The sequence below is a fragment of the Choloepus didactylus genome, chromosome 12 (genome assembly GCF_015220235.1).
Source record: "Choloepus didactylus isolate mChoDid1 chromosome 12, mChoDid1.pri, whole genome shotgun sequence".
NCBI lineage: Eukaryota > Metazoa > Chordata > Mammalia > Pilosa > Megalonychidae > Choloepus > Choloepus didactylus.
In genome coordinates this window covers 96,086,319-96,099,182 of record NC_051318.1, presented here as the reverse complement: position 1 = coordinate 96,099,182, position 12,864 = coordinate 96,086,319, and the positions used below count along the sequence as shown (strand labels likewise).

The 12,864-nt window shown below is 34.1% G+C and overlaps 3 protein-coding genes across 3 annotated transcripts in view; 2 read left to right on the top strand and 1 right to left on the bottom strand.

Annotated features, from left to right (window-relative positions):
- RB1 (RB transcriptional corepressor 1) overlaps positions 1–12,864 on the top strand; it is a 248,164-nt gene that overhangs the window by 177,534 nt on the left and 57,766 nt on the right.
- LPAR6 (lysophosphatidic acid receptor 6) lies at positions 2,067–4,203 on the bottom strand. The gene has a single exon (XM_037799642.1). The coding sequence runs from the start codon at positions 3,296–3,298 to the stop codon at positions 2,264–2,266; it is 1,035 nt and encodes a 344-aa protein (XP_037655570.1). The 5' UTR covers positions 3,299–4,203; the 3' UTR covers positions 2,067–2,263.
- LOC119506655 (60S ribosomal protein L35a) lies at positions 7,468–7,930 on the top strand. The gene has a single exon (XM_037799644.1). It carries the CDS (start codon positions 7,543–7,545, stop codon positions 7,873–7,875), a length of 333 nt encoding a protein of 110 aa, XP_037655572.1. The 5' UTR covers positions 7,468–7,542; the 3' UTR covers positions 7,876–7,930.

Sequence of the window (12,864 nt, the reverse complement as noted above, 5' to 3'; positions counted from 1 at the left end):
CACTATGACAATAGTCTCTTCTCCAGGCCCTCTTGTAATAATCCTTTCAAATATACCTACAAAAAAAAAAATCCAGAAGCAGTGGGCAGGGTTTTTCTGTTTTCTTTTCTTTTCTTTTTTTTTTTTTTCAGGGGGTTGGGGGTCACAGGCTTGGTATAGTCATTTTTAAAATAATAAGAAATGAAATCCTTGGAGTTACAATATATACATAAAGGTTTTCTGAATAATGAGGCAAGAAAAAACACTGGAATATATAATTTACCTTTAAAATATACATATTAACAAGCAAAGGAAAATAACTTGAATTTTGTTCTGATACTTTCTGTCCATGTAGATAAGATTTACCCAATATTTAGATGAGAAAACTAATTTTACCCAGTTCTAGATGAGGAAACTAATATTGGTTATCTGTTATGTATTACTTTATGAAGAGTAAAGTATCTTTCTGTTCACAATGGGCAACAAAAATTTCCCAAGTGAGCACAGCTGTGTATGAACTGATGACTGTTTGCTTGTATTTTAAAATTTTACTTACAGATCTTAGGCAGAGGAGAGTTCCAATAAATCTCAAAGGAAAAATGCTTACAAAGTCCCCATCCCTTTCCCAGCAAGTTATTAGTTGTTTTTCAACTCAAAAATATATATTTAAGAATGCTAAATGTATTTTTGTCCTCTTGGGTGTGGTATCAAATAAAGGAACTTCAGGATCAACGGAAGAAAACATATTTACAGAATATAGACTTCTGTCAGGACATGAGACCTTGCTTAATTATTTCACTAGTGATTTTTGTTTTTAAAAGCAATTATTTTGCTTTAGGTTTATCAAAAGACAACATAGGGGTCGCTAAAGAAAATCTCCTTACTAGTGCTTTTTTGAAAACAGGTTTACTTAACTAACAAATTATTGTGATTTGTCTAAAATCATTGTAGCCCAAACCCAGACAACAGCAAAAATCAAATTTGCCCAAAGTTGTATTCAGGACTTGAAAAAGTTAAGACAGTGAAAGTAAGGTTAACTGCTGAATCTGGCAAAGTGCTGAAGCATTTAATTACATGCCCTTTTTCTCAAATAGAAAGCATTCTTTTTAAGTTGATTTTTGGAGAACTACTTTAACTTTTAAAAAAGATAATGTTGGAAGATTTTAAAAGTTTTAGTCTAGTTGGAATTTCATATCTAAATTATAGCTTAAATCCACACCTTTTTTTATGTTTAGTGAGATGAAAATGTAGTTTTGCTACTTTTTATGTAAGGAACTGTGTCCTTACTTCATAATTTATTTTGATATACAATAACAGTTCGCTTATGTGAAATAACATATCTTCAACTATTCAATATTTGGCTTAGAAAGTTTAGAAGAGGAAGGGAATATATATATATTATTTATATTAATCTATATAATCAATATATTCAATCACTTTTCTAAGTGCCACATACTGTATTTCGCTTTCTCATAAAAAGTCAACCTCTGGTGTTTTCTGTAGTTCCTATGATTTAAAATACTTGGAATTCAAGTTCTTTATTGTGACATAAATGTACCTTTAAAACATACCTCTGGTAATATTTTGCTTTTTAAAAATCTGCTTAGCAGTATAGCATTCTATGTTTCTTCTCCTTTTTTCTGTGGCATATATCATTTTGAAAAGCTGTATAGTTAGGCTGCTTTTGGTGAATTGAAGATAAAACTTCTGTTACATGTAATAAGTGCCTGACAGCCTTAAAGTGTTAGTATAGTCATCATTCTACAGAAGACTGCATTTTCAGCTATTTTTTGGGAAACACTAATGATTACTTAAAATTACTTACCTTTCTTATTTATGTTATTCGTTTTAAAAACATTGATTAGCAGTTTTAATTCATATTGAAACAAATTAGATATATGTCAAAAATAATACTTAAATGAAACTTCTAGTTAGCATAAATCATTTAGTGTAAAATTACTAAAGAATTCAAAGGCAGTACAGAAGATCACACGATTGAAATCAGTCACCTTTGGACTTGGAACAACCTTTTTAGGGATGTTTTTAATGACAAGGAAAGTACAAATCAAAATGGCTCAGAAAAAATGGAGTGTATACAAGAACGGAATATATTTTAATGCCTAACACAATGAACTCAATTTTTCTTTATACTAAAACCTTTAAAATGTCCATGTGTTTATTATCTTTCCAAGGTGAGAAAGTTTGTCCAAACCACTTTTCACAGTTGAAGGAGCTTATGTAGGTTCTGTTCCAGTGAAGTCCCAGTAGTTTTATTTCAGGCAGCTTATATTGTAGATTCATTGTCAAATATCTTACTTTTTAAGGTCTGTATGTTGTGTTGAATAAAGTTCTCCGTTCCTTGAACTTCAGAGAATCTGAAATCACTTCTCCTAACAGACCAGTTTTTCAATTTTATTGAATTTTGAATTGTGTCCGATGTAAAGTAGTAAATTACAGGATCAAAACAACAGTTTGAAACAGCAATACAGAGAGTGATTGGGTACATTGTCCTTACTGCCGTCACTACTGAGCAATTCACAAATGTTTGTGTTCTCATAAGAGAATAGAAAATAAGGTTGATATTATAAGGCACAAAACAGGAACAGAATATGACCAAATGTACAAAAATCATTTTTAAAACCTTAGTTTTGTTTATTTTGCTTCTACTTAATGTAACAGGTTTATTTAAAGTTCTTAGCACCATACTAGAACAGGTTACGTTTAAAATTAGAGGAATAAAAAACCCCACTATTTCAATAAAAATTACAATCCTTGAAAGATAGGTTTTCCACGTGGCTTCTGGAAAATTTTCAAAGCAGGCTTTTGAGGTATTATTATCTTGAGAGTGGGTAGACTGAAAAAAAACTGCTGGTGCACTGCCTCCCATCACAGTTAACCACACAGCAATGCACACAGTTTTTGCATTTCGCTTGGTTCTTAGAGTCTTTGACTTAAATGGGTAGACGATTGCCAGAAATCGATCTACACTAATACAGGTTAAGAATAGAATGCTTCCATACATGTTGGTATAGAACAACATCACTGAAATCTTACAAAGTAAATCTCCAAATGGCCAATTCCGTGTTGCAAAGTAAAAAATCCTGAAGGGTAAAGTAAAAACAAAAATCAAGTCTGACATTGCCAAGTTAATCATGTAAGTCGTAGTTTCATTTCGCACTTTGAGTGTGCAGATGAAAATGTATATGGCAACACAATTGGATATTAACCCAAGCACAAACACCATACTAAACATGCACCCGTACAAAGTATACTTGAAAGAGTCATCATAGGAACAGTTGGAGCTGTTAATGCTTACCATTGTAAAGGCACTTCCAGTTTACAGTGTTAAAGTCCTTTTGTCAGCTGCAATCTCCTTTGGTATTCAGATTGTAACCAGTTTAAAACCTCCCATATATATGCAAATTCTTTTTTATCTTTGGGTGGTTTTATTAATATTTCCTTTTTCTCCAAATCTGCAAAAGAAATGTGCAATTTGCTGCTGTAAAGTTTCCACTTGCTTCTTCAATGGGGAAAGTGTGGAAGTTCTTTTGTCAGCTGCAGTCTCCTTTGATATTTTGATTGTAACTAGTTTATCACCTCTGGTACATGTTCAGATTCTTTGGATATTTGGGTGGTTTTATTAATATTTCCTTTTTCTCCGAAATCTCCAGAAGAAACATGAAATTTGCTGCTGTAGAGTTTCCACTTGTTTCTTCAACAGGAAAATACTCTCATTTTCTGGACTCCAGAAAAATCGGTGAATCCAGGGGTTGGTTCACTGATGAGAAACTTCTTTTAAAAATGCATTCGAATATAGCCAACTCAGAGGATTATACATTTAAAGAAAAAACTGCTTTTCAAGATGGCAGTAAAACTGCTTGTCTTGTAAACTTGTATTCCAGTAGTCAAGATGAATGTTGCAAAATTAAAGTTTCTTTAAGCTCCGGAATGTTTAAGCTGAAGTTATCAATCTTATTTTGCTTTTCAGTGCAGAGTTCCAGAGACTTGAACATTCCCAATTTGTTTTCGTTTACTTCTTATTCCTTTTAAACAAAGTTTTCCTTTTTGGTGTTCCTGCAGTGGATCCCAGATGCTGGAGGCAGAAGTGTCTTTTAAAGGTTCCGAAATAAATTCCTAAGCATGTTAGCTCTTGCTGAATTGAGGCCTTTTCCTCCGTTGCAGGCTGTATTGTGTGATGGGCTTTTTCTGAAGTGAAAAAGAAAGGCTTGCTTGATTTGTAATATGACATCACAGGAAGAAGAGGCTGGGTTTGGACAAAGAATGGTTTCAACCCAGTTTGTTTGCAGTTCCTTTAATCTGATAATGTGTCTGCTGGGAATATACCTAGGAGGCTTGCAAATGGTCACTGACTGTTTAGCTGAACTGCCTGCCCATTAACTCTTTATGTGCAGAAATGCCTTCTGGGGTGCTGGCAACCTCTCTTGGAGTGGTTTTTTTTCTCCCCCTAGTAACTGTGAGCAAAAACCAGAAACAAAAACAAACAAAAAAAAACAAGTAAACCAGTATTAAGCCTGTTTTTCCTCTTATTCGTTTACTTTTGTGTTTGGGATGTGACAATCGTCATTTTTACATAAATAAAATATATATGGATACTTATTTGTAAATTGAAATTGTCATCACTGGTATTGTAATACAGCATTTTAAAATGCTTAATGACTGAGGGATAGAAATTTTAACCTTTGGTGTAGAAAAGGTTTCACTGAGGGACCAATTTTAGTTCTGCCTCTGTTAGCTACTGTTTTTCTTAGTTGCTACTCAAGATTTCATTTAATTGAATCGGGGCAATTGTGAGTAGCTCTAATTCTAGGTCTCTTTGGTTTTGATTTTGATAAACAATTTGCTAAATTTCTTTCCTCATTCCTACAGAATTGAGTTAGTCTTTTAGAGCTGTTTCAATTTTTAAGTTACTCCTTTTCACCAAAGAATGAATTCATGTTTGTTGTGGTATTAATCTTACTTTACCCAAAGATATAAGCATAAAATGAAATTGCATCTTTTTAAACAAAATGGGCTTTTCCCCCCTTAATTGATTTAAATAAATTTTGGAGAACTAAAAATTCTCCTTGGCTAAAATGTAGGTTCATGATTCCAACCCTTCTTCCACCCTCACTTAATATGCCTTTGACTATGTTTGTTCAGCTTTTGTCTTCGTTTAAAAGTTCCTACGAATGGTTTTTCTATATATTTTTATTTAAAATATTCTCATTTTTTTTAATGCCCAAAGAAATCAGAACAAGAAAGTATTTGTGGGACAGGGTAGTTAAATGGAGATATTATTTTCTCAGGGAGTGATGATATCACAACCTCTGAGACACGTTTTTCTTATTTCAAACCATTTTTCAGAAGAGTCTAGATCCAGTTGTGTTTTACTGTTATTTCTTAATTTGGTTCATTGGTGACTGAAACTCTACTTTTTGGGTATCAATTAAGGAAATTCTGGGAGTTTAAGAGTAATTTATTTTTCTTAATAAATTGCTTAGCTATTTTAAACAGAGCATGTTAAGCAACATGTTTCATACTGGTTTCTATGCCTTTTTAATTTGAACTACTCCCTCATGCTCAACAACTTTTGTCACTTGTTGATAGATGTCCCCTGAATTGTAATCTGTTTTTATTGTTTGAGTGAGGAAATTCATCTATAATCAAGTGACACACAAAAATTTGTGTTACTTATAATTGGCAAGCTTAAGCTTTAAGGTCAAATTACTGAATTTCTTTATATCACATTTGGTTTTGGAAGAAGCTTAGTTCTTTGAAGAGTGATAGAAACTTAGAATGAACAATAGTGAAAAAATGAGTAGTTAATAAGCTTGTTTTCTCATTGGAGAAAAAAATTCTGTTAAAGATATTTTAGAAAAATATAACATCTTAGTAATGTCCTTTCAAATTGTTGGTTTCCTGTCTTATCATTAAATAATGAAATATAAGCAGTTATGTGCCCAGGCTTTGTCTGCTTTTACTTTCGTTTTGAATATGGCATTTTCTCAATTGAAGTGTTAACTCTCCATTGGAATACTCTTCTGTATACTGATTTTGTTAATTCATTGAAATGATTTTTGTTTTGCTGAAAATAAGAACACCTTAACTGTTCATTTGTAGCTTTTTCGTGTTTCAGTTATTGGTGCTTAAAAACAGAAAGCTCTTTTTTATTTGCTGAATTAAGTTTTTTTGTTATTAAAAAAAAAATCCTTCCTTACTGTATTTCTAGTTCTTAACGCAATCCCTGATCCTTAGTAAATACTCAGAAGTTTGCTGATGAATGAATCATATCAATGAACTTGAATTTTGTTGAAAGTTGTTGGTACTGAGGCAAAGCAGTAGCAGAGGGACTGTCTGTTACAACAAAAAGAAGATAATTAAATGCTGGATTTTTTGAGATACTTCATTTGACTTCTAATTAAGGAACCAAAATGAAATTTTCAAATGAGATTTGAAAAAATATGGAGTAACTTCATAAGAGTAACTTCTTGCAAAAGGAGTTAAATGAATTCGGGGAATTGGGTATTTTAAATAGATACTTGGATTAATACTAGATTATATTTTTGTTTTGTATTTAATACACTCAAACCAAAATTGTTATTTTAATGTGAGATTTGTAACTTCTGGGTATTAAGTCTGGGAATCAACTTGTTTCCTGTGTCGTTTTTTGTTCATCGGGGTTGGGGGTGAAATAACATATATAACCAGTTTGAAATATACTGACTCTCATTATGCAACTCACATCACTTTTCACAATTTAATTACTTCAGGGAGTTAGGTAAATAACCAATTAGCCTATAAACTAAATCTTTTATTTATCAAATTCAGTAATGATATGAAATTGTTTAGATGCATAACTTTTAATCAGTGTGAGACTATTTAGTTACTTGCTATCAGAAGTTTAAGGATTTGGGCAACTTCTGAGTTCATTACTAAATTTCTGCTACACCTGTGACTTTGAGGAGGCAGGGTATCTGACTTACACAATCTTGATTCACAATAGGCTCATAATAAATGCTTGTTGAGTGAATAAGGAAGCTTATTAGCAGCTAATACAGGTTTTGATGAATGAAATAGAGAATTATTAAACAAATAATGTGTGAGGTGGGCTCCGCAACCATCCTTCCTTCTTCTTTTCTATTCTGTTCATTTCTGGCCTTAAGAGTAATACGTTTTTATCTTGTTCCTTCATGGTTCTTATTGCCACCCACTTGGCCTTTCTATACAATTGTGAAAATGTCTTATCTTCATCCTTATTTCTAATCCCACCTTCTTCCTGTTCCTCCCTGCCAGGCTGTCACAGATCAAGTAATGAATGAATCAAGTAATTATTTATTCATTTATACTCTTCTTGCTTCCAAAAATAATTTAAAGTAGCTTATAATTTTAAAAATACGTATGTGTCAAAACTGATGGAACTAAACATTTTAAGATTTTATTTTAGCATTTTATTGTATCCAAATTATACATCAATTTAAAAAGTTTAAAAAGGAAGTATGGCTTTTTCCGCCATCTTGGAGCCTGTGGAGGCTTGCTGGGAACAGGACTTCTAAAACGGCAAATATGTCTGGAAGGTTGTGGTCCAAAGCCATTTTTGCTGGCTATAAAAGGGGTCTTCGGAACCAGAGGGAGCACACAGCTCTTCTTAAAATTGAAGGCGTTTATGCCCGAGATGAAACTGAATTTTATTTGGGCAAGAGATGTGCTTATGTATACAAAGCAAAAAACAACACAGTGACTCCTGGTGGCAAACCTAACAAAACCAGAGTAATCTGGGGAAAGGTAACTCGTGCTCATGGAAATAGTGGCATGGTTCGTGCCAAATTCCGAAGCAATCTTCCTGCTAAGGCCATTGGACACCGAATCCGTGTGATGCTGTACCCCTCAAGGATTTAAACTTTATTGAAAAATAAATAAATAAAATCAAAAAAAAAAAAAAAAAAAAAAAAAAGGAAGTATGGAACAGCTGAAAATTTTAAATATGAGAAAAAATCATTCTGAACATTCATATTCATTATTCTAAAAATTAATTTTTTGTGAATGCAGTAAATACTTGCGAAAAGCAAAAAATTAAAAGATATTCTTAAAACATAAATCCATTAACACATTAGTGAAAGAATAAAAGCCAATTGCTCAGGGGTAAAGAGAAAGGTGGGAAGGGCAGTGTGCCAAATAATGATGTTGGAAAAATCTAGGCTAAGAGAAGCTGCCGCATTAGTAACAAGGCAAAACAAACACAAAAACAGGAAAATAAAGTGGATTATATAGTCTCACATAATGAAAGGAAAAATTACAGAATGTCAATGGAAAAACTTCTAGCTAAAGTTTGACATTTCTAGTGCAAAGGATCTCCGCCTGAAGACCTCAAAATTCTGAAGCCCCTGTTGTATACGTTTCCCCCACCCCTGGGGACTGGGTCCATATTTTTTATCTGATTCGCAAACAAGACTGTGACTAAAAACAGTTAAGAAACTACTGACCTAAAGAAATGAAGTGATTAATAAGTCCTGAAGGATTTTCCTGTGAATATCTGGATCCTTCATTTTGAAAGTTTTTCTCTGTGGACAGACTAGAAGGAATCTAGACTGTTTAGCAGCTAATACAGATTTTGATGAATGAAATAGAGAATTATATACATAGGCAATAAAATATAAATTTATAAACCTTTTTAAAAAATAGGTAAGTGTGAAAGTGTTGAGTAAAGAGTACCAGTCAGGGAATCAGAGGGGCTTGGTAGGTAGTCACTTGACCTTCCTAGGATTCTGGTTCCTTGGTTGTAAAATGAAAGGGTTGAGCTGTCAAAAGGTCCCTTTCTGCTTTTATATCTGATTCTGGTTCTTTGAATACTTTGAATGCTTAAACTGCCAGATTGGGTTGTTTTACTCTTAGGTATTAAGAGTCAAAGAGTCATTTTTCATTCTTCATGTTTAAGAATTTCTAATTTTTAACCAAGTTGTTCAAGAAATATGTATACAATAAATGTTTTTTGCTTAAGCCAAGAATCTCATAAAGCAAGAATTTTCATTATTCCATAAAGATTAAATGAAAAAAAGCCTTTCCTTTATTTCTCTATAATTCGTTAAAAGACTCCTCCTTTCAAAACACAAATGAAATTCTGTGTTCTTTTCTATAAAATAGATGAAAGAAGAATTGAACAAAACCTTAAAGTTACTCCCATTGAAAATTTTGAGGACCATAATTGGAATTGTATCTAAAATAATACTGAGAATATGGGATGTTCAAAAAATTGGATGAGAGAATGTGAAACTTAAACTGAAAAAAGTTTGCTCAACTTCAGAAGGATGTGTAGAACAGTGAAATTTTTAAATGCAAGAAAAATTATCCTAAACATACTCATTTAGAATGCAGCAAAAACTTGTTTTGTAATTTACACTAATGAAAAAAAAAAAACCATAGTTTTCCTAATTTGGATTTTCTGGAAGCCCAGTATAAATTTTCCATTTAGGTTTAGAAATGACCAAAACTTTTCCAGTATGAAAAATGGACCTCTGTAAAATGTGTTGGTGGGGTTTGCTTATGTTTTATAGAAAGATCTTTTAGGCTAAGAGGAAAATAGTTCAATTCTAGATAAATTTAGTGACACGATATATTTATTGATATAATTTGAGAATGTTTACCTTCCTGACATTATTGCAAATGTCTAACACTGGAGTGTGAGTCATCTACCCAAGTTCAAAGGGTTGAACCAGCTTGTGGGGTTGGATGGGAGTGGAAAAAGGGTGATGAATGATTACAGCAAAGTAAAAGTCGATAGGAATGATAGCACCTTTGACCAAACAGGGCAAAAGGAAATTAAGACATAGTAGGAATGTTATTTTGGTACAAGATTTAAAACCTGCTTAAACATCTTTATCTCTGCCTACACTTGACTTGTCCCTTGCTCCTTATCTTCTTTCCTGTGCCTGTCAGCTTCCCCCTCTCTCATCTCCATCTCTTAATATCTTACCACATTTTTCTGTGCAGTCTTCTCCAGTCTCATCAATTCCTTTTCAGAACTTCCACTGTACTTAGTTTGTCCTACTTTAAAAACATATTCATGAGTTCAACTAAGATTAAAAAACAGACAAAGAAGTAATTGCAATACAGGGTATAACAATAAATGTTTATACAGCATAGAGATGATAGTAAGAGTCAACTAAGTCAGGAATGGGCCTCCTGAGGAGATGATGACTAATGGAGAATAGCTGTTAAAGTTGAATAAAAGTTTCAAATTTCAGGTCTTGAGTGCTAGACCTATGCCTGGTAATGATGTTTTAATATAGTCCTATTAGTTTAGTCATGTGGTCTTTCTCAATAAACAACACAATTATCTGAGTGAATATTTTCTCTATTCCCCCAAGGATGCTATGTCATCACATGCAGTGGATGACTTGGGGAATAAGGGCTTACTTTAGTCATAGAATCCAGTTGAGTAAGGCTGGGTGGGTTGTAGTTTTCACAAATCTGTAACCTACTTTAGAAGCAGCAAAGTGTAGTAAAAAGACAAGTTTGACTAGAGGTTAAATGGCTTAGATTCTAATCCCAGCTGTACTGCTAGAAATTAATGTGACCCTGAGCAAATCATTTAACTTTTCTATATGTATTTTTATAAAAGGAGAGTATTGAGCTAGATTTCTAGAAACCTTTTCAGTCCTTAGGCTTCTAATTTAATCTTCATGCTAATTTTTAATGACAGAAAAGTGCAGGATCTAGATGAAAACAAGAAAACAAAAAGACTACAAAATTTGATTGGAGGGGGCATAAAAGAACACATGAATATGTGCAGTTTTCCTGGGGAAAATATATAATTTTAACACCATTCATGTAAAAATTCCAATAGATTTTCAGCTAATGGTCCTTATAACTTTGTTTACCTGTAGGAATATATGTGTGGGGTATATAATGTAACAATTTCATTTCTAAAAATATCTTCCCTTCCCAATTTGTTTTCCTATTGGTAATACCTATTCCCTTCACTAGAACCTGGTTATTATCAGACTTTTGCTAAATTAATAGGTCAATAATGGTATCTCATTTTTAATTGACATTTCTTAGAAAGTGAAGTGATTAATTAGGAGTGAAGTTAAGCCCAAAAAGAGACCCCAGACTTAGAAGAATTGAGCATGTGATAATGGTAGCACATCAAATAGTAAAGAAAAATATGGATAATTCAATAAAAGCTAGTAAGTCATCTGATCAGTAATTTGAAAAAGAAAAGAAAAAGCAGAACGTTAGCTAATTTATGCCACAGTTAAAGTTATGTTAAAGCTTAACATTAATTCTTTATGCCAAAATAAATTCCAACTAGATCAATAATTTAAATGTAAAATATGATTCAATTAAAAAGAATTAAAAGACTCCAGGAACGTTTGTGAGGGGGGCTGCAGAATGAGTCCATTTAAAAAAGTAACAGTAGAGAGACTTCTAGTTGACTAAGGTGGCAGCATAAGATGCTCCAGGGTGCTGTTCCCACAGAGAATCTTTGAAAGACTGCGAAAAATTGGCAGAGCCATCTTCCTCAAAATTCTGAAAACTGCTAAAGAGTTGCAGTAACAGGGCGAGTGGTGAATCAAGGAAATGTTTTAAAAATAGTAGCAGAACTTTATCCAGCAAAGCTCTCCTTCAAATTTGAGGGAGAGCTTAAATTTTTCACAAACAAATGCTGAGAGAATTTGCTAACAAGAGATACCTGCCCTACTGGAGATACTAAAGGGACCTCTACCAACAGAGAAACAAAGAAAGAATAGAGAGAGAGAGATGGAGAAAGGTTCAGTACTAAAGAGATGCAGTATGGGTATGTTAAAGGACATTAAGAGAGAGGGAAAAAATATACCTCACAAAAATAAACCAGAGGTTAAGATGGCTGATTCAAGAAATGTCTTCACAGTAATAATGTTGAATATAAATGGATTGAACTCCCCAATCAAAAGATATAGATTGGGTGGAGGAGCTAAGATGGTGGCATAGATGAGTGGAAGACTGTTAGTCCCCCCCAGAACAATTCATAAATAACCAAAAAGCTAGTAAATAACCTGGAGTAACTGCAGGGAGACAAACGTGACTGACCACTCATTATCCACCAACCTGAATTGGGAGGAATGCCTGAAATCGCAGCATAAAATCTGTAAGTAGAACTGCAGACCCGCGCTGAGAGCCGAGAGCCCCTCCCTCACAGAAGCCTTGCGGTACTAGAGAGCAGCACTCTCTCAGCCCAGTTCCAACTGGGGTTTTAATGTTAACTGCTCAATACAGGCAGCGAATCCTCAACAAGCAGACAGAGGCTTTTAGTGACAACTGACCTTGGGAGAGGCGGGGGGCATATCTGTCTCAGGACAGGGAGCCCAGAGGATCAGGTGCTCTCTCTGGCTGATGGGTGAACCTGGGAGCTTTTCTGTGCCTTTCTCTCTTGGTGGAGAAAACCTCAGCCGTTTTCAGCCTGCAGCGCTTTGCAGTAAAGACAGTCAGCCATTTTAAAATCAAAACACTTTGATCAGCAGAGTCAGAGAAACAAAGAACTTACTGATATGCAGATGACCTCTCTGGAAGGGGCATAGCTTCCCAAGAGGAAAGGGAGGGGCCTGCCTTTCTGTAACCAGACCTCAAAGCGTGGGGGAGGAGAGCCACAGGCCACACCCTCTCTTACACCAGCCAGTGACAGGCTGACAGGTGCATTTGCTGGGCAGAAAAGCACAGGTGTGTCAGCCCTCTAAGAAAAGCCATCAGGGAAACTGGATACTGAATATTTCCTCCTTCTGTGACCTGAGCCTGTTCTCGTCTGGGAAAACCTGATTGGGGTGGCCTGGGAGGTCAGATGCCTAGACAACAGAAAACTACAACCTACACTAAGAAAAACGAAGTTATGGCCCAGTCAAAGGAACAAACGTA

What these genes read in the sequence shown, in the direction of transcription:
- LOC119506655 (XM_037799644.1), top strand. Translation starts at nt 7,543, where the DNA reads ATGTCTGGAAGGTTGTGGTCCAAAGCCATTTTTGCTGGCTATAAAAGG.
- LPAR6 (XM_037799642.1), bottom strand. Translation starts at nt 3,298, where the DNA reads ATGGTAAGCATTAACAGCTCCAACTGTTCCTATGATGACTCTTTCAAG.